Source organism: Hyperolius riggenbachi, chromosome 2, assembly GCF_040937935.1.
Source record: "Hyperolius riggenbachi isolate aHypRig1 chromosome 2, aHypRig1.pri, whole genome shotgun sequence".
Lineage (NCBI taxonomy): Eukaryota > Metazoa > Chordata > Amphibia > Anura > Hyperoliidae > Hyperolius > Hyperolius riggenbachi.
This window is the reverse complement of record NC_090647.1, coordinates 70,490,962-70,511,843: the sequence shown is the minus strand read 5'-3', so window position 1 is coordinate 70,511,843 and position 20,882 is coordinate 70,490,962. Positions and strand designations below refer to the sequence as shown.

At 46.6% G+C, this 20,882-nt stretch overlaps 1 protein-coding gene across 1 annotated transcript; it reads left to right on the top strand.

The window, feature by feature from the left end:
* The first annotated feature begins 200 nt into the window (after positions 1–200).
* LOC137545538 (solute carrier family 35 member F2-like) lies at positions 201–20,243 on the top strand. The gene is made up of 8 exons (XM_068266888.1): positions 201–489; positions 4,805–4,980; positions 7,341–7,468; positions 8,979–9,138; positions 10,528–10,684; positions 13,290–13,342; positions 17,336–17,490; positions 19,196–20,243. The coding sequence occupies exons 1-8, from the start codon at positions 389–391 to the stop codon at positions 19,403–19,405; spliced, it is 1,140 nt and encodes a 379-aa protein (XP_068122989.1). The 5' UTR covers positions 201–388; the 3' UTR covers positions 19,406–20,243.
* The last annotated feature ends 639 nt before the right edge of the window (positions 20,244–20,882 follow it).

Genomic DNA, 20,882 nt, shown 5'->3' with positions numbered 1-20,882 from the left:
ACAATTATACAGCTAGTTTGCATAATGTGTGGCAGCAATCAATGTACATTCAGGGAGTTTCCTGTGGAGGATTGAAGGAGGAGTCTTCACACTGTGGTTGAATGCAAAGAACAATGTTATCCAGCCTGTTGTTGCTATTCGCTGAAGCAGGGCAGCCTGTTTGCATGCATTAGGGACTTGCAGAGCCACATGACCATTGCCTGATCCAGCTGTAAACAGACCAGGCAATGACTGTCTATTCAGAGTAATGCCATGTCACAACCTTATGCTAGAGCTGTGAAATCTGATCCTGCCGGTGCTGAGTGTTTGCATTGTTTAGGGCTGTAGTCCTTCTCCTTATCTTGCTGAATGAGTCTTGCTGGTCAGTCTTCTTGTTGCAAGCTGCAGGATGGCTGATGCAGAGGCCAGCCAGCCCCTTCTAGCCCTGCCAAAGCCCCCAGGATGCCGGGAGCCCAAGTACAGAAGGCTCTGCAGGAAGATCTTCTCATGGTAATACTGTACTGTATATACATTTGTTTTAGGAAAACTTGTGATAATACTCTCCTGAAACTTGCTCTCTCCTCCTCTCTCTTGCTCTCTCTTGCTGCTCTGCTTGTGTGCATGTTTGTATGATGTACTATGTCAGCAGTTTACAATGTTACTTTCACACTTCCTATGACATACTGCAGTTTCTAAAACCATGTGATTTTTTTTTTCCTGTTAAAAAACTGCATTACTTTTGGCATAGACAAGACACAGAACATCTTGGCCGACTCAAAGCACTTCAGGGTTGCAGCCATGACTAAGGAGCCATATTCTATCCGATACGTGTGAGCCAGGGCCGGCCCTAGACTTTCTGCCGCCTGAGGCAAATTTTGAAAAAATTATTGCTGCCTCCCCCGCCCCCCCGTGGGGGGGGGGGGGGGGGAGCTGGAGGGGTAGCGGGCAGGACGGGGGTATTGGGCCTAGCGGCGGGGAGGGGGGTCGGACACCCCCTCCCTCGCCTGGGACCCCCATCCTCCACTCCCCTCCAGCCTTAAATAGATCAGAAGCGCTACTCGTAAGAGGCAGTGGGCGGGGAGGACTCACCTCTTCCTCGCTTGATCCAGCGTGCACTCCACTGACGTCACTTCCTGCAACGCCGTCCACTTACAATACAGTGGGCGGCGTTGCAGGAAGTGACGTCAGTGGAGCGCACGCTGGATCGAGGAAGAGGTGAGTCCTCTCCGCCCACTGCCTCTTACGAGTAGCGCTTCTGATCTATTTAAGGCTGAAGGGCAGTGGAGGACGCGGGACCCAGGCGAGGGAGGGGGGGGGGTCCGACCCCCCTCCCTGCCGCTAGGTCCAATACCCCTGTCCTGCCCGCTACCCCTCCAGCTCAGCGGCCGGCTTCCCGCACCCACCGACGGGCGGATGCCGCCCCTAGAAATGTGCCACCTGAGGCAAAAGTTTCACCCCGCCTCATGAGCGGGCCGGCCCTGGTGTGAGCTATCCTACTACAGTCCGTTTATTTGATAAAGACTGGCACTTTTAGGAATTGGACACGTGAAGTTAAGTTTTCCAATCTGCTGCAGCCATGGGGCACAGGCGAAGTAGGTTATTTTGGAGCCCAGTAAAACCTTGGACTGAAAGTAGCTTGGTTTGCAAGCACTTTGCAAGACAAACAAAATGTTGTTAATGAAATTTGGACTTGATATAGTACGAAAACTGCATCACGCCATTACAATTGTGCCAGTGGTTCTTTTCTCTTTGACATTGCAGGATGGACTGAGACTACTAAAAGAAAAATATACATACCTGGGGCTTCCTCCAGCCCCCTTCAGGTTCATCAGTCCCTCGCCGTCCTGCCACGCCACCTGCACCTGCATCCTCCGCTAAGCGGCGCGGTAATCCTGCCAGTCTACGCAGTCTCTGCGCCTGCGCAGTACTGTCCTGGTGATGGGAGTGCGACAGGGGGGCAGGGTTGGTTACGCATGTGCAGTACTCCCTCACTGGTGGAATTACTGGGTCATTAGCCTGAAGAGGCCTGAGAAAGCCCCAGGTACCATATATTCCTGCGTATTAAATGACTGGGCTTATAAGGCAACCCCCTAACTTTTCCAGTTAAAACATATACTCGCCGTATAAGACTACCCCTCTTCCAACACACACCAAATAAAAAATAAAATGATATACTGCTGCTATGTATGAACAGATACTGGTGCTGTACTTTATGTGGTACCCAGTATATAACAGTAAACAGGCGATTGACTGGTTGGATTGGTCAACTCTCCCTCTCCATAAATGGATTTTTCAGCTCCCCGTCTCCCTGTTAACAGAGTGGTATGGAAGAATAGATTGCGCTGTGCCCATAAAACACGCCTCTTTCACTCTTCTGGCACCACCCTTGTATCCTATTTACCTCCTCCTCTGCCTCTCAGATCTCGCACATGTGCGCCTGCGCTGCTTCACTACAGTCCTCAGCAGCGAGATCTGAGCGTCGGAAACAGGATAGGGTGTATCACCTGGCATCAATGACGTATAAGACGACCCCTAACTTTTCAGATGATTTTCAAGGGTTAAAAAGTAGTCTTATATGCCAGAATATACAGTATGTATCAGTTTTCTTTTAGTCATCTCAGGTTTTCTTTAATGTGAGTGTAGGGACTGTACAATGAAATCCTCAAAAGGTGGCAAAAGCGCCTGTCATTGGATACGTTTCTTGTTAAAGCTACACTGGAGTGAGCCAACTGACAGCAATGATTCTATTAGTTATAGTAAAAGTCTTCCTACACAATAACCTTCATCCTCCTAACCTCTCATCTCCATCAGCCACAATTCATTTCTAAATACAGTGCATGTTAATTTGTTTTACTGTATGCATTTTTACCTTAGCCAGTACAATACTTTGTGTTAAATATCTTTCTTAAATGGTGTTGGATTGTGCAAGGAATCATCACTGCGAACTATGCTTTGATATAAGAGCGTTTTGGATTACAAGCATATTTCCAGAGCCTTGGGCTTGGACTTGATGAAGGGTAGCCACTTATGCCAGCACTATTCACTATGTCAGCAGCCACCACTCATTAGCAGCCGTCACTCTGCTAGCAGCAGCCACTCATTAGCAGCCACCACTATGCCTGCAGCAGCCACTCATTAGCAGCCACCACTATGACAGCAGCAGCCACCACTATGACAGCAGCAGACACTCATTAGCAGCCGTCACTATGCAAGCAGCCGCTACTCTGCTAGCAGCAGACACTTATTAGCAGCTGCCACTATGCCAGCAGCAGCCACTCAGCAGCCGCTACTCTGCTAGCAGCAGACACTCATTAGCAGCCGTCACTCTGCTAGCAGCAGCCACTATGCCAGCAGCAAACACTCATTAGCTGCCACTATGCCAGCAGCAGCCACTCAGCAGCCGCTACTCTGCTAGCAGCAGACACTCATTAGCAGCCATCACTCTGCTAGCAGCAGAAACTCATTAGCAGCTGCCACTATGCCAGCAGCAAACACTCATTAGCAGCCACTATGCCAGCAGCAGCCACTCAGCAGCCGCTACTCTGCTAGCAGCAGACACTCATTAGCAGCCGTCACTCTGCTAGCAGCAGACACTCATTAGCAGCTGCCACTATGCCAGCAGCAGACACTCATTAGCAGCCGCAACTATGCCAGCAGCAGACACTCATTAGCAGCTGCCACTATGCCAGCAGCAGCCACTTATTAGCAGCCGTCACTCTGCTAGCAGCAGCCACTCATTAGCAGCCACCACTATGACAGCAGCAGCCACCACTATGACAGCAGCAGACACTCATTAGCAGCCGTCACTATGCAAGCAGCCGCTACTCTGCTAGCAGCAGACACTTATTAGCAGCTGCCACTATGCCAGCAGCAGCCACTCAGCAGCCACTACTCTGCTAGCAGCAGACACTCATTAGCAGCCGTCACTCTGCTAGCAGCAGCCACTATGCCAGCAGCAAACACTCATTAGCTGCCACTATGCCAGCAGCAGCCACTCAGCAGCCGCTACTCTGCTAGCAGCAGACACTCATTAGCAGCCATCACTCTGCTAGCAGCAGAAACTCATTAGCAGCTGCCACTATGCCAGCAGCAAACACTCATTAGCAGCCACTATGCCAGCAGCAGCCACTCAGCAGCCGCTACTCTGCTAGCAGCAGACACTCATTAGCAGCCGTCACTCTGCTAGCAGCAGACACTCATTAGCAGCTGCCACTATGCCAGCAGCAGACAATCATTAACAGCCGCAACTATGCCAGCAGCAGACACTCATTAGCAGCTGCCACTATGCCAGCAGCAGCCACTTATTAGCAGCCGCAACTATGCCAGCAGCAGCCACCACTATGCCAGCAGCAAACACTCATTAGCAGCTTCCACTACGCCAGCAGCAGCCAATTATTTGAAGTCTTGTCCATGTCTTTCAGGTTATACAATCACAATTTAGTCCAGCAAGTCAGGATCCTGTTCTCTCCCTGTTCATTTGCAGCTCTAGGCATGAGACTTTTGAGGTTTTGTGGACTTGCTGAGAGGCAGCCAAGTTGTTCCAGCAGAAAGATCTTTCATGCACAGACTTTGGCTTAGCTTCATAATGTGAGTTTTCTATGTCCCTAAAGTGTCCAAAGTGAAGCTCTCTATACACTAACAGATTGTCACCCGTTGTAGCAAAATGATTGATTACTCTGAAAGGAAGCAATCACCTTCTACCACACACTTCATCGGTTTTGAATAGATTCCAGCAGAAATAGCTGAATTGTCGTTGGCTGGAGATTCATCCCCTCTTCAGTTGCTGCTAATGTGAAAACACTATAATGCTTCTCCTATGTTGCAGGCATGTTTTTAAGATTGCTCTCCTGGGCCAGCTGCTGTCTATCTTCATATGTGGAACCTCCGTGACCAGCGAGCTGCTTGTAGAGAATTATATGGTGAACACTCCGGTCCTGCAGAACTTCATCACTTACTTCCTGCTTTCTCTGGTTTATACATCCTGGCTGGCATGTAGATCAGGTACGTTCCAAATCTGCCACGCCTGAGGAACTATCAAAGGCATAAAAACGAGAGGCTTCCTGCAGGGAACACACACCACAATATGCAGGCTGTGACATCAGAATCACTTTTACTCGCCGAGTGCGATAGATGTCACACCCAGAATTATTTGTGGTACACACGGAAATAAAAATAGTGCAATTAGTGCAGATAACAGCCACAGAGTGCAAAAACAACATGACAACAACATATGGTATAGTGTGACAGATGAAAGTCAACCATATGAAAAAACGTATATGTATGCTGGGGCTCCAGGGTATTTGGAGGAGACTGGGGTTGTCAATGGGGAGGGAAGTTGAGGAGGAGGACTGCTTGGGGAAGAAGGTGTTCCAGTGCCTGGAGGTTTTGGTGGGGATGGTCCTGTATTGACTGCCTTAGGGAAGGAGGTTGAAAAAGCGACTGCCAGGGTGGAAAGGGTCTTGTTGGCCCTGGACCTCATTCTAGATGTATGGAGGAGGTCCATGGGGGGGGGTGGTTTTCTTGGTGGCACTGATTACTCTATTAAGATTTGTCCCTTGCATTTGCCCTGTGTACCAGATGATAAGGGAGGTACTGATTAGTACCTCCCACAGCAAAACTTCCTCAATTGCCTCAGGAAGAACAGCTTCTTCTGGTTTATGGTTGGTGTTCACGCCCCATATCAAGTCTTCGGTGATGGTAGTACCTAGGAACCGAGCGCTGTGTACCCTGGAGACCTCAACTTACTTAACCAACAACCTATAGTAGATATATATGAAAATATATAATTTTATGTTAATTATCCAGGTGTTAGCCTCAGAAACATTTCCTGGATCTATATATTGCTGTATTTTGGTACGTTACCCCGTCCTTCCTGTGATGTTTAGCCTAGGCTATATAGTTATGCAGACTTCTGCCCCACAACACTCTGGGAGATAAGGTGTTGTTTCTGCTCTGTCATTCCGCCTCCTAGCAGTAAAGATGTTGCCACATGCAAGGGAGTCTGAAGTGTAAAAAAAAAAAAAAAAAATAACTTATCTAAGGAGAGGGAGGGCCCTGGGCCCTATAGAGCCTTTCCGCTATTCTCCTGGTCCCGTAGTTCCTGTGCTGGCTCCACCGTAAGACTGATGCGTGAGACAGACTGATGTGTGAGAGAGTGTGCTCGAGGATGCACAGTACGGAGCCGCCGGTCTTTGGGAGCAGACTACCAAAGCTTCCCCCGCAGTGGCAGAGAGCGGTCTCCGACCAATCTGTCAGAGACTACGACCAGGAGAGGAGCAACAAGGCTCTATAGGACCCAGAGCGTTCCCTTTCCTTAGATAAGTATATTTTTCTTTTTTTTTTCACTTGAAACTCACTTTAAGAATGTAACTCAAGGAAAGGAAAGATTTTACCATGGACAAACACTGACTAAATGTTTTATAAATAAATACCATATTGTAATATATTAGCACTTTAAAGTGGACCCAAATTAAACATACAAGATTTCAGAAATAAAATCTATTTTCTAAATTATAATAATAAATGGCAGCCTTTTTTCAGCTGCATGATGACAAATATAAAATATTTTACATTTATTGGAGAAAGCCCTCCCTTCCTTTCATATTGCCGGGATAGAAACCGGCAAACTGGTGGAGTAGGTGGTGTCCGGCAAAGGAGGAATTGCTAATGGCTGCCACCTGTATAACCCTAGTTATGCAAAGAGGAGGGTGAAAAGCATGCACTGAAATGCTCATAGGCTTGAAGGAGTGTTTATTTATCTTTGTATGTGTCAGAGTGGTGCAACTAAATATTTTGAATCAAAAAAATGTTTGGTTTGGGTCCGCTTTAAATTAATAAGAGATGAGAGAAGAGAACCTGAGGCGAACCTAAAGGAAAATATAACTTTCTTACCTAAGAAGAAGGAGGCCTCTGGATCCTCCAGAGCTTTCCCGCGTCCTCCTCCAGACAATGCCCAGAACCCTTTTTAAAGGTTGTGACCTTTCTCCTCTTTGTGCACAAGCATGGCCATGCCTGTGCAGTAGCAAGTACTCCTGTTTCCTGCGCAGGCATACTCACACAGGCTGTGCTTGTGCAGGAAGATTGCAGGACTTCACTAGGGCTGCCCCAACTTTCTGGAACTATCAGACTCACCCCCGTCTTTAATACCTTCAAACGAGCCATCAACAATCATCATTTTATGCTCACCTAAGCTGAAATTGATATAGAATTGGCCTTGTGACGCTGCATCCACTCCCTCACTGGCCCGGCGCTGTTCCCCCTAATGTTCCATGCTTCCCCCGACCCGTGTTTTGTAGAGCAGTAAAACCGAAAGAAAATAATCCGAATCTCACAATATCTGATGGTTTATGTCTTTGAATTAGGAGAGGAGGGGCTTCTGTACTTACTGAGACACAAGTGGTGGAAGTATCTACTCTTGGCCATTGTCGATGTGGAAGGAAACTACTGCTTGGTGAAAGCCTTTCAGTTTACTACTCTTACTAGTGTCCAGGTAAGAAGAAAAGAATCTATATTTTTTTTTTGCCTTATTATTTTAAATAATAATATATTACTGGGTTGAGATTGAAGGAATGTATTTTCCTGGCAAAAAAAATTGTTTCAAAAGCATTATGCAGGAGAACAGAGGCGCCAAAAGGATAAAAGGAAGCCAAATAAGCTTAAAAACCAAATTCTTGGTAAATAGAGGAGGTAGTGGTGGACTTACCTCCTCCAAGTAGACACACAACGACTGTAGTAAAGACAGTCAATATATTTTATTTATGAACTCCAAATATGCAACGCGCTTTGCAGGTTTGATTCCTCTTCATCAGGCAATAACAACGGAGCAATAGCATATGTGGTCAGTAGAAGAGCCAGGCACTTTTGTTTCAAAAGCAGTATCTTCAGCTATTTGATGAGACACCAGTGCAGCAATTGCCGGGGGTACAAAGCTCTGTTGTGATGGCAGGGACAGGGCCAACTGTTCCATAGAGGCAACTTGGGCAATTGCTCCAAGGCTCCCCAAGTGCTGCCAGGCTCCCCCAGGTACCTATCATATATATATTGGTCCCTGGGGCCCTGCAGTGTTTTCTGCAGCTTTGTGATTGAGGTGCCACGGCTAGGATTAAGACGGGAGTGCACAGAATAGGTGAATCACTATGCAGCAAAAAAAAAAAAAAAACTCTGCCAAGAACCTCCAAATAGCTGGGGGAGGGGGAAGGTGGCAGCCAGATCGGGGGGCTATGGGCGGGGGATATTCTAGAATTACAGAAGCAGCTACCCTAATGCCACTTGTGCCTCCCTGGTTAATTTTTCGCTGGGGTTCCATTGTCATTAAAACTGTCCCAAGGTAGGGTGTTACACAGTGAGGTCCTAATGTGGCAATGCGGGATTCCCTTTTCTGATGGTACACCACGGCCTTCAGGTCCTGTAGAGGCTGGAGGTGGTAGCGTTGATGAATACCCGGTACAGTTTTGGAACATCAAATCTAGCAGGGTTTGGATAATAGTATGTGACTAGCTTAAAAGGAACCCTTTAGAGTAGTGTTCCTCAACCCTGTCCTCAAGGCCCACCAACAGTGCAGAGGTAGTTAATCAGCTCTGCTAAGGCACTAATTACCCCACCTGTGTATGTTTGTGGTTTTCTGCAAAACATGTACTGTTGGTGGGCCTGGAGGCCTCAGTTGGGGAACTCTGCAATATACTGGAAAAAGGAAACCCTGCTCACCACTCCACAACACCAGGCAGGAGCAGGACCAAAGGCAGCCACACCTCACAGTTACCAAAGAAAGAGGAAGTTCCGCTCAAACAGCTGGATCAAAGTCCAATTTTTATTGAAAAATCAGCATACTGGACAAGGCAATCAGCTAAACTCTGCTATAAAGTACTATGGTATGTGCTTACAGTCAGTGCCATCTGTTACCAGATATTGGTAGTGCGGCAATCTCTGGACTTGCTGAATATTTTCAATGTAGATTCCACCTAAACTACAATAGATTCCGTTCTTCTGTTTTGTTTATGTAGCTTTTGGACTGCATGGGAATCCCTCTCATGATGGTTCTTTCCTGGTTTCTGTTCCGTACGAGATTCAGATGGATCCATTACGTTGCCGTTGTGATGTGTCTTCTGGGGGTCGTAACCATGGTCTCTGCAGATGTGCTGTCTGGAAGAGAGGATGGCAAAGGTTAGCATCTTCACAGTCAGAGACAGGACCGTTTCTGGCTATTTTGGTACCCTAGGCAGAGCAAATTTTGCAATCTCTCCCCACTCCCCCACTTAAATGATTAAAGTGCATGCAGGTTGCTGATCACAAGGGCACTGTCATTAACACAGTAATCGCAGTGCCCTGTACAGAATGATGCAAGCCGTTTTTAATCCAATTGCAAATGTAGTGCCTAATGCATTTTTTTTTGGTATTGGGTTAAAGGGAACTGAGCACCGTCTTTCACTGGAATTTCTGCTGGCATAGAAGCTGCCATGTCCCCCCTTCTTAGAGTCCTTATTTATAGAAGTCAGATATGCTATCCTGACACATTCACAATCTAGATAATCTCTTTAAAGAACAAGCGACACCCATGTTAACCTAGAAATAATAAAACACATATATAAGTAGAAAAAGCAGAAACTCCTATTCTAGGCAGTGGCCATTTTGCCAAGCTAATGCTGACATCATATCCTCCCTGACTCTTGTTTCCCCCCTCCCTTCTCTTGCTCATTATGTATTCATTAGCTGCCCTCCTCCCAGAGTCTTCAGACACTGCCACTGAGGTGTATACTAGTAACTGTCTTTTTTTTTATTTACTCTTCCAATTGCTGAGTCACCTCAGCCTTGCTTGTAAACACAAGTTATCAGAGGGTGTTTCTGATAAGCAGCTAGACAGGGAAATAAATGGAAGAGGAGAAATATATTATAGATAAAAAGAACCCCCAGCGTGCAACTGAATGGCAATGGCTATTAAAGGGCCAGTGCACCTAAGGTATGTGATAACTCCAAACCATAACAGCAGAAAAAGTTTTCTGCTTTATCACTTAATACACTCAGACCAGTTGCTGTTCAAATTTGATTTTTATGGTGAGGATACCGCTTTAAAGAAACTGTCCTAATTACCCACCCCCTGTGTTGATGAAAAGGTATTGTTTACTTCTTGGTAATGAATACAATAAAACAATTAGCTTCCTAAAATCTCTGTGGCCAGGGAAGGATAGGCAGGCCTGCTGAGGTAGGCTAATAAAACTTAATTGCTAAACTTTGAATGTAAAATGAAAGTTAAAATGAAAGCTTAATTTAATAATGAGACATATTGTTGGCATGCACTTTTCATGTGCTATTGAGATGCCCTGGGTGCTAAAACTGGTGCTCGGTTCACTATAAATGAATAGTAGTAAACCCAGTGCTATGTGATTTTCCCACATCATGAATTGTGATCGCACCCGCTGATTGCACCCAAAATCACGGCTAAACGCATGTTCTTTGCTGTAACTGGGCACAATTGCCACTGCTTGACGTTACAATTGCCGTTGTGTGTACTGGCTTTAAAATGACCTTTCTTGTCTGTGTCTTATTACCTTGCAGCTGCCAACAAGCTGATTGGGGACATTCTGGTGATCGTTGGAGCGTCTCTGTATGCGGTCTCTAATATCTGTCAGGAGTACGTGGTGAAGAATCTGACCTGCGTGGAGTTCCTGGGCATGCTGGGCTTCTTCGGGACCGTTGTCAGCGGGACACAGCTGTGAGTTATCTCTCTGTGTCTCTATCTGTCATGTATTACCAGGGCCGGATTTACCATAAGGCACTGTAGGCACCTGCCTACAGGTGTCTGATGATGGAAAGGTGGCTCAGTCCCCACCCCCAGTGCCTCCCTCCCTATGCAGACTCCCAAGCATAGTGTAAATGAGGCTACTCACCCAGTTCTCTGCATTCCACTGACCAGATCTCCCTTCAGCCAGGGGCACCTCTAGCTTCTTTACACTTTGGAGCAACTCTAGCTAATTAAAGGACAAATTAAAAGAGAGGTATATGGAGGCTGCCATATTTATGTCCTTTTAAGCAATACCAGTTGACTGGCAGCCCTGCTAACACTCTACCTCTAAAGGTGGCCACTAACGGTCCAATTTCTAGAGAAAAATCGTTAGAGCGATCAGAAATTCTGATCGGACGAAAAAACATTCACTACACCATCAACTAACCAACAATTGCTTCCTATCTATCACGACCAACAAGAAAATCCAAATTTTGGTTCGACAAAAATTCAATCGGATGAATTTTTTTTATATAATCGTTCATTATCGATTGTGCCCATCAACTGAGATTATTTACAACCAATCCGATCAGAATTTCTGATCGCTCTAACGATTTTTCGCTAGAAATTGGACCGTTAGTGGCCAGCTTAATACTTTCAGCCATAGGCCCTGAACAAGCATGCAGCAGATCAGATGTTTCTGACAATATTGTCAGATCTGACAGATTAGCTGCATGCTTGTTTCTGGTGTTATTCAGACACTTCTGCAGCCAAAAAGACCAGCAGGGCTGCCAGAATACTGGTATTGTTTAAAAGGAAATAAACATGGCAGCCTCCATAGTCTTCTCACTTCAGATGTCCGTTAATACCGAGGATAGCTCTGGCTATGATGGGCATGGAAAAAATAAGGGAGAAGTGACAGCTAGGCCAGCCAGCACACTTGCGGTGAGGTTCGGCGGTAGGTTGTGGGTTCATGGAGGGCGGAGTCTAGGGTGCCCGGACATCTGTGCCTATAGGCTCCTAGGAGGTAAATCCAGGCCTGTGTATTACAGTAAAATCCCTTTATACTGTAGTAGACTTCAAGGGACACGGCAAAGTAGTTTAATATATCAGAAGTTTACTATATCAGGATACATCATACATTGTATAGTCATACAGACACATGGTCGGGACCTGGGGCCTCCCCCCACTAGTCCAGCAACCATACTGTAAGTGTACAGAAAGCCCCGATATCTTATTTTCCATGGGACCACTGCTGATCTCCATAGAAGAAAATACCTTGGTTCTCTGGGAGGAGGTGTGGTCAAGCTGCTGCTCACCGTGTTGCTCTAAAAGTAAAGCAACATCATAATACGAAAAACGTTTTTTTGTTACAGCTGATACAAATCCTGCAATGAATCTGCCGTGTGTCTACTTCCTGCTTTCATGGAAGCAGACATAGGGTTAACATCCTGTGTTAACAAATTAGCTGCTCTACTGAGGCAGCCAACTGACATAGCTGAGAGAGCAAATTACAGTTGTGAATAGTCACAGACAGGGGGGGGGGTGGAGGGAATTAGACAGGCTAAACACTCTAAATACATACAGGGTGAGTTTCTCTATGTTTTCATTCTTGCCACTGTAACTCCAAGCGAGTGCTCAGCATATGCATATCTGTCTGAACAGCTTTCAGGCTAGGTACACAAAGTAGACGATTTTATTCTGGTAATTGTCAGCTGGAGGGTTCTTTTTTTTTTTTTTTTTTTTTTTTTTTTTGGGAAAAATCATTTGAAAATATAGTGGGAATGCAGTTGTCCGCAATCCCAGCTGACCAATTATGTTAGCGATCCATCATGTTGGATCAGTAGCACCTAAAGGGCTTGATTCACTAAGCTGGGCTGCTACAGACCACAGGGAGTGTTCTAATTCCCTGTGCACGCTATGCAGCCATAGCATGCACAGTCTAAGTACGCTGGGCTCAATTAGTTTAAAGAGTGCTTCGTTACATATAACGATTGCTCCACTGAACCTGCCCGGCGGGGTCAGTACTTTCAAAGAACCGTATTACTGCACTTTGATTGGCCCAGTAGCCTGACTGTCAAGTGACAGTCCTGCAGGCGCAGTAAGGATGAACTCGAGGTCAACCGCTGCATCGGTAGGGACCTCGGGCTGGCGGCTGGGAGCTCCAGCCGCTATATAAGCAGGCACCTCTTTATTAAAATTTTAAAAATGTATTCAAGTAACATGAAGCCAACGTTTCAAGGCATGAAGTCACTTCCTCAGGGCATACGAAAGGTCTCACAATGGCGATGCGTAACTGTAACACATAACGTGTTACGCATCGCCATCGTGAGACCTTTCGTATGCCCTGAGGAAGAGACTTCATGCCTTGAAACGTTGGCTTCATGTTACTTGAATACATTTTTAAAATTTTAATAAAGAAGTGCCTGCTTATATAGTGTTTCAAGATTGAATTACAAGGGCTGTCATTCCCCTTTTTCCCATCCACATCCCACTGCTTATTGGTTAAAGCTGGAGGTGTGTGGGGGCATATTTCCCTAATAGGATGTACGCTTTGTCTGCTAATTACATTAATCTCTGTTTTTCTTCATTCAAGGGTGGCTCTGGAATCTGTTACAGTTGGCCGGATTGCGTGGAACTGGTGTGTAGGTGAGTAACCATAACAATGGAGAAGGAGTGACTCTTTGTGGTTACCAATAACCTCCAAGAGTCTAAGGGATGCGAGAGACCAGGAGCTCAATGGTACAGTTTTGTTAGGTATCAGGTGATATCATATGATTTTTATATTCACAAAAGAAGTTTGCAATAACTTGCAACCACCGTCAGAGCCTGCGAGAGATAACCGTCCCCACTCGGTTTTCCAGGTCTGCTGTGCAGGTATCGGTTGGTTGCCCCTTAAGTTTTTTAGGGAAAACTGAAAAAGTATGAACCCCTGCCAGGGATAAAGGCTAATGCTGGGTACACACGATGCAATTTCCCCTCCGATCGACTTGTGATCGGACAGGAAGTTGTAGTGTGTGTACATGTCCAATCTGCTCCCGATCAGTAAAGAAATCGATCTGCCAATGATAATTGCGCAAAATCTATCCCTTTCTCGATCGGAAACGGATCGCACATATCAGAAATAATCACCTGATCCCCGCCAATTGGATGGAAAATTGCATTGCGTGTTCCCAGCATAGGACAAACACTGGTGGAGGCGCCTGAAATATGCTAGTTCTATTAGATAATTATATTAACGAGAGACAGTGTGATTCTTATCTCTCTTGAAGAATAAGGCAATATTGTTTGAAAAAATATTTATTAACTCAAGCGCTTCAAAGTGAACCCGAAGTGAGAGTGATATGGAGGCTGCCATATTTATTTCTTTTTTAACAATACTATTCGCCTGGCAGCCCTGCTGGTCTATTTGGCTGCAGGAGTGTCTGAATAACACCAGAAACAAGCATGCAGCTAATCTTGTCAGATCTGACAATAATGTCAGAAACGCCTGATCTGCCGCTTGCTTGTTCAGGGTCTGTGGCTAAAGGTATTAGAGGCAGAGGATCAGTGGGGCAACTGGTATTGTTATAAGGAAATAAATATGGCCATATCCCTCTCACGTCGGGTTTACGGGACAATGCATTTCACGGGCGCTGGCCCACTTCTTCAGGTCAATACAGTGCTTTTTGGATAAATCTGTATCAGCGTGAGTGCCTCTCATAATAACCATATAGAAAACAAGAGTTTATTTTACAAATAATGTGATTTAAAGTAAGGTTGTATTCATTTATAATGGGCAGTGTAGTGGATAACGATTACTACTTAAAGTGGATCCGAAATAAACTTTTACTCATAGCATAATTGTGTTCCTTTCATTTAGTTTATAGGGCATTCCTCAAGCCAAATACTTTTTTTGTTTTGTTTTAATACTCTAATTCCCTAAAAAACTAAACAAGCCTCGCCCACAGCTTTTCCAGATAGCCTTGGCACTTTGAGCCTTAGTAGCAAAGGCTTATGGGAGCTCAGTCTGGGCAGGAGGAGGTTACTAGCTAGGGATTTCAGAGGCCGAGGGGAGTGAAATTTTCACAGGCTGAGGGCTGGAGATGCTATTAGCTTGCCTGTGTGTAATGTGACAAACAGAACATGGCTGCCCTCGTATCACAGGAAGAAATGATCATAAACTGTTGAAGCTGTTTGCAGCTAGATTTGCTGTGTAAACCATTTCAACTTTAAATAAGATATATAGACACGTTACTTGTTATAGTTAGTTTTTCATCTCGGATCCGCTTTAAGCCTTGCAGCTATGGAAACCCTAGTTTGAAATTCTACTTAGAACACGATTTGCTTAGCCAATCAAATGTATTCAATTGCAGCAAATCTGTGTTGAGATGTTGTTAGTCATAGCCAGCTATTGGTTGCATCTAGGAACATAAAAGGAAGCAATGCACACACAGCATACAGAGCTCCGATTTTATAAATGTTAAAATGTGTACCTTAGAGTCTGAACACACTCCTGTACATTTTTCAACAATGCGTGTCAGTCTGAATTACTTAAAGCCTGGACAAGGTCCTCCAGCACCCAAGGCTGAGACACCAAAGTTCGCCCCTCCATCCCTCCCCAAGGCTGAGACACAAAAGTGCGCCCCTCCATCCCTCCCCAAGGCTGAGACACCAATGTGCGCCCCTCCATCCCTCCCCAAGGCTGAGACACCAAAGTGCACCCCTCCATCCCTCCCCAAGGCTGAGATACCAAAGTGCGCCCCTCCATCCCTCCCCAAGGCTGAGATACCAAAGTGCGCCCCTCCATCCCTCCCCAAGGCTGAGACACCAAAGTGCGCCCCTCCATCCCTCCCCAAGGCTGAGACACCAAAGTGCACCCCTCCATCCCTCCCCAAGGCTGAGACACCAAAGTGCACCCCTCCATCCCTCCTCAAGGCTAAGACACCAAAGTGCGCCCCTCCATCCCTCCCCAAGGCTGAGATACCAAAGTGCGCCCCTCCATCCCTCCCCAAGGCTGAGACACCAAAGTGCGCCCCTCCATCCCTGGCCAAGGCTGAGACACCAAAGTGCGCCCCTTCATCCCTCCCCAAGGCTGAGACACCAAAGTGCGCCCCTCCATGCCTCCCCAAGGCTGAGACACCAAAGTGCGCCCCTCCATCCCTCCCCAAGGCTGAGATACCAAAGTGCGCCCCTCCATCCCTCCCCAAGGCTGAGACACCAAAGTGCGCCCCTCCATCCCTGGCCAAGGCTGAGACACCAAAGTGCGCCCCTTCATCCCTCCCCAAGGCTGTGACACCAAAGTGCGCCCCTCCATCCCTCCCCAAGGCTGAGACACCAAAGTGCACCCCTCCATCCCTCCCCAAGGCTGAGACACCAAAGTGCACCCCTCCATCCCTCCCCAAGGCTGAGATACCAAAGTGCGCCCCTCCATCCCTCCCCAAGGCTGAGACACCAAAGTGCGCCCCTCCATCCCTGGCCAAGGCTGAGACACCAAAGTGCGCCCCTTCATCCCTCCCCAAGGCTGAGACACCAAAGTGCGCCCCTCCATGCCTCCCCAAGGCTGAGACACCAAAGTGCTCCCCTCTATCTCTCCCACCCCAGCCACCACACACGGATTGCTATTAGACTAAAGGTCCATACACACGCACCATTGTAACAAACGACGGGTCCGCCAGACCCTCCTGTGGTGGGTGGATCAGTCAAAAACAGTCTCATCAGTCTGCCGACAGCCTGTACTCATGTTCTACTGTCGGCAGAACGACCATGCCGCGGTCGCAATAGTGCATGTGTACACACCTTAAGAGGCGCCCCAGGACCCCCAACCCAGCCAACACCTTAATCTTTAGTTATCTGGCTTGCGGTCACTGCCATGTATCCCCTTTTCTTATTTCTCTCTGCTTCAAACACAATAGGGGAAGGATAGCTGGGTGAGTTGTGCACCCCCTCCTACACTGCGCCCTGAGGCTGGAGCCTCTCTCGCCTCTGCCTCGGCCCGGCCCTGGAATGACTACCAACAGAGGTGCACAAATCCCCTTAGAGGCAACATACACACCTTGTATTCAAAACAAATGTTACAATTATGCACTAGTGCCCTGAGCTCTGATGGAAACAGAATGCAAATATAAATATCAAATGGGAGCAGCTAGCCATAAGGTAACCTTACATTTTTTAGACAGCAGGGTCTGGTGGCAGCGCTTCCCTTATGACTACCAGCATACAGTAGGTGTGCAGAGCCTAATTATAGGCATGGTCTTGCATTCAAAACAGATGCCTACTTTGGGAAGCGCTGCCAGTGCCACCACCCCCCCCCCTTTGTCTAAAAAATACATTGTAAATGTAAACATTTACCTTTTGTAAACTTTTTGTGTAAGCCATTTCATGTGCTTTCATAGGGTTTGAAGGAAATAAACTTACTTCAGTTCTACAATAAGCAGAGATAAATTCCATAGTGCAGCTAACAGCAAAATGCCTGATGGGAGTGATAGTCTGCTGAGTACTTTGGGGGAGGAGGTAAGTCTGCACTTAGCAGACTGAAGGTTGGTTCATGCCTGACTGTTGTCCCGAGTGTGTTACACCCTTACTGTTTGCAGTATATGAGCACTTAGTTATGGTCTCTTTCATCCCTTGCGCTGACCTTTCTGTCCTTCTCCATGTTTTCAGGATTGCTATATGCTGGATACACTTCCTGCTTGTTTGGTTTGTACTCCATGATGACATTTGTCGTAAAACACTCAAGCGCCACCTCTGTCAACCTGGGTATCCTCACCGCTGACTTCTACAGCCTGTTCTTCGGCCTGTTCTTGTTCGGCTACAAGGTAACCAAGCAGTAAATTGCTGGGTCTCTGATTAATAACATGATACCCTAGCTATAGTACATAACATTGATTATGGCTGGATAGTGTACTGGTTAAAGGGAACCGGAAGCGAGCAAAAATATTTAAAATAAACACATGACATAGCTGCAAATGAATATTACATACTAACCTCACCGTCAGTTCCTCTTAGAAGCTCTCCATTTTCTTCTTACAGTGATCCCTTCCAGTTCTGACAATATTTTGTCAGAACGGAAATATACCAGTTGCTGTCAGTTATATATCAGCAGCTGTCAGTTACATCTGAATGTGCAAGGTAATGTCCATGTTTCCCTATGGTTCAAGTGGGTGATATTACAGTTTAACGGTATGCTGACCAGAAAGCTGTTATGGGGTAATGGCCATTTTTAAAATGGAGGACAGAGAATTCCATAGATCACAGTGGACAAACAGGACGTAGGAGAGGAGAAAGGGATTGAGGAGTAAACTACATGGGAGGTAAGTATGACCTGTATATGGTTATTTTGACTTGCCTCACACTGCCTTTAGTGGCTGCAGCTCCCTAGTGACTGCAGCTCTGGCTCTTTTAGTCCACCAGGAGAATAGCACGGTATAAATATCCTGTGTCTTGGCATAAAGACACCTGTCAGGAAGACAGATGTAGTGGGCAATTAGTGAATTAGCTCATGAAGTTGAATAGAACTATGAAAATGAGCAAGGAGAGAGATCTCAAGGACATTATCAAGGCCCAAACCGAAATGGTTAAATAATTCCAAAATTGCAGGTTTTGTGGCGTGTTCCCAATATACAATGGTTGGTACCTACTCAGTTTTTCCAGAAAGGTATACCAGTGGACTACCATCTTAATCATGCGCAGCTAAGGCCTCTTGCACACTGCATGCATTTCCGATTCAGATTCCACTTTTTAATCGGTTTTTACATCCGATTCAGATTCAGATTTTTAATCTTTACTGCATGCTGCGGTTTTTGATCCGTTTTTCTGTTGAATGTATTCAGGGAAAATCGGAATTGAAAATCGGAAACGGAATCGGAAAACGGATTTGCAGTGTGCAGGGAGCCTTAGGCTTACTGATGTGTGTAGAGAGTGAAGGCTACAAAAAAAATGTAAAACCTATGCTGAAACTAGAGTTGATGTTCGGCAACATTCAAAGTGTTGGTAGATCTCCTGGACTCGGCAAACGCGCCGAGCTCACGAGCCAAAAAAGTGTGGGCACCCCTGATCTACAAGAACCAGAGTCTTCCATCTATCTGTGCATTAATATAAGCTTAAATAATAACTGTAGTCAAAATGCAATTGTTTTTTTTTAATAATATTGATTTATAAATAATTTAGTCAGTGTTTGCCAATTGTAAAATCCTGACTCTCCCGGATTCACTTTCTGAAATGTATCACAGACAGCAACTTCTTTAATACTGGCAGGTGATCTCTGCTGAATGTTCATTTACTGAGAGTTCTAAAGCCAGTAGTAAAGATTTCTGATCTCCCAGAATGCTGGTGGGAGGGGGGAGAGTTCTGCATAATAAACAGCCTAGGTTAAGCCTCTCTGGCAGGGAGGGGCTACATTCCATATACAGTAATATATTGGTATAGGAAAATTACCATAAAAGTGGGTATCCTGAATAACTGACTGCAATCTACTGTATGTTGTTACAGTTCCTCTTTAACTTGCTTTGTTTTCCTTTGCAGTTTTCTGGTCTCTACATTCTGTCATTTGTAATAATCATGATGGGGTTCGTCATATACTGCAGCGTAACCACATACACTTCAGAGGTTCCAGCAGAGAGTACTAATGGAGACACTGATGGAAATGCCATGTTAGATGTGGAGGCAGCTCTGGAATCAGATACTTCCAAGAAGCAGGAACACAAGGAGCTCCATCACATTTCTGTTAAGTGAATTTCCTTTTTGGGGAGTCACCTGATCTATTCTGAAATGCAGTAGTGTGTCAGCTGCGAAAGGATTGTAAGTGATCATCTTTGATGTTTGGAAGGTTGAAGCCTGTTTGTTGGACACCAGAGGATCAGAGATGGCCACCACCAGCCCTTCGCCTAAAACACTACTTACCGAAGGACTGAAGAGACAAAGCAGTTATATAGAAGCTCAATTCTCTCTGGGTGAAGATCTGTATTTGTATTCTCCTTTGTTGTTACCTACAGGACTAAGGAGGGGGCCTACATAATCCAACTAGATAAATATGAAGAGAATGTTCATTGTTTTTGTACTATGCTTGATAGATGCCTTTACTATTACTGTGACCACATAATAGGCTGTTTTTATAATGGCCATTTATAGGCTCAGGGACTGATCTGTAACTACTGCATTTAGGATATAGGCCACCCTACCTTATTACTGAACAGGCACGTGCAGAGGGGGGTGCTCTGGGTGCCCAGGCCCCCCCCCCTTTTTAAAGCAGCAAAAAAGGCCCCTCTGATCGCGCAAAATAAGCCCCACCCCTACCGCGGTAAGCCCCACCCACCCGTGAGAAGCTCCGCCTCCGCCTGGGGCACTTTCAGGTGAAGAGGCCTGGATAGGAATCCTAGTGTGGCATACTGACCTCACCCTCCACCTAGGACCCATACTGACCTCTACCTCCCCAAGCACCCATAGTGACTTCTCCCTCACCCACAAGGACCTCTCCATCCACCTAGCACCCACAGTGACTTCTCCCTCCTCAGCACCCACAGTGACCTCTCCATCCACCTAGCACCCACAGTGACCTCTCCCTCCACCTAGCACCCACAGTGACCTCTCCCTCCACCTAGCACCCACAGTGACCTCTCCCTCCACCTAGCACCCACAGTGACCTCTCCCTCCACCAGCACCCACAGTGACCTCTCCCACCACCTAGCACCCACAGTGACCTCTCCCTCCACCTAGCACCCACAGTGACCTCTCCCTCCACCTAGCACCCACAGTGACCTCTCCCTCCACCTAGCACCCACAGTGACCTCTCCCTCCACCTAGCACCCACAGTGACCTCTCCCTCCACCAGCACCCACAGTGACATCTCCTTCCCCAGCACCCACAGTGACATCTCCTTCCCCAGCACCCACAGTGACCTCTCCCTCCCACAGTGACCTCTCCCTCCACCTAGCACCCACAGTGACCTCTCCTTCCCCAGCACCCACAGTGACCTCTCCCTGCACCTAGCACCCACAGTGACCTCTCCCCCCACCAGCACCCACAGTGACATCTCCTTCCCCAGCACCCACAGTGACATCTCCTTCCCCAGCACCCACAGTGACCTCTCCCTCCACCTAGCACCCACAGTGACCTCTCCCTCCCACAGTGACCTCTCCCTCCCACAGTGACCTCTCCCTTCACCTACCACCCACAATCACCTCTCCTTCCCCAAATCTAGCAGTGATCCTGC

Bases quoted from the DNA above. Each gene is read 5' to 3' on its own strand.
- LOC137545538 (XM_068266888.1), top strand. From the start codon at position 389: ATGGCTGATGCAGAGGCCAGCCAGCCCCTTCTAGCCCTGCCAAAGCCC. The intron at 10,685-13,289 runs GTGAGTTATCTC...TCTTCATTCAAG, and splicing joins GTTGTCAGCGGGACACAGCT to GGTGGCTCTGGAATCTGTTA. The intron at 13,343-17,335 runs GTGAGTAACCAT...CCATGTTTTCAG, and splicing joins TGCGTGGAACTGGTGTGTAG to GATTGCTATATGCTGGATAC.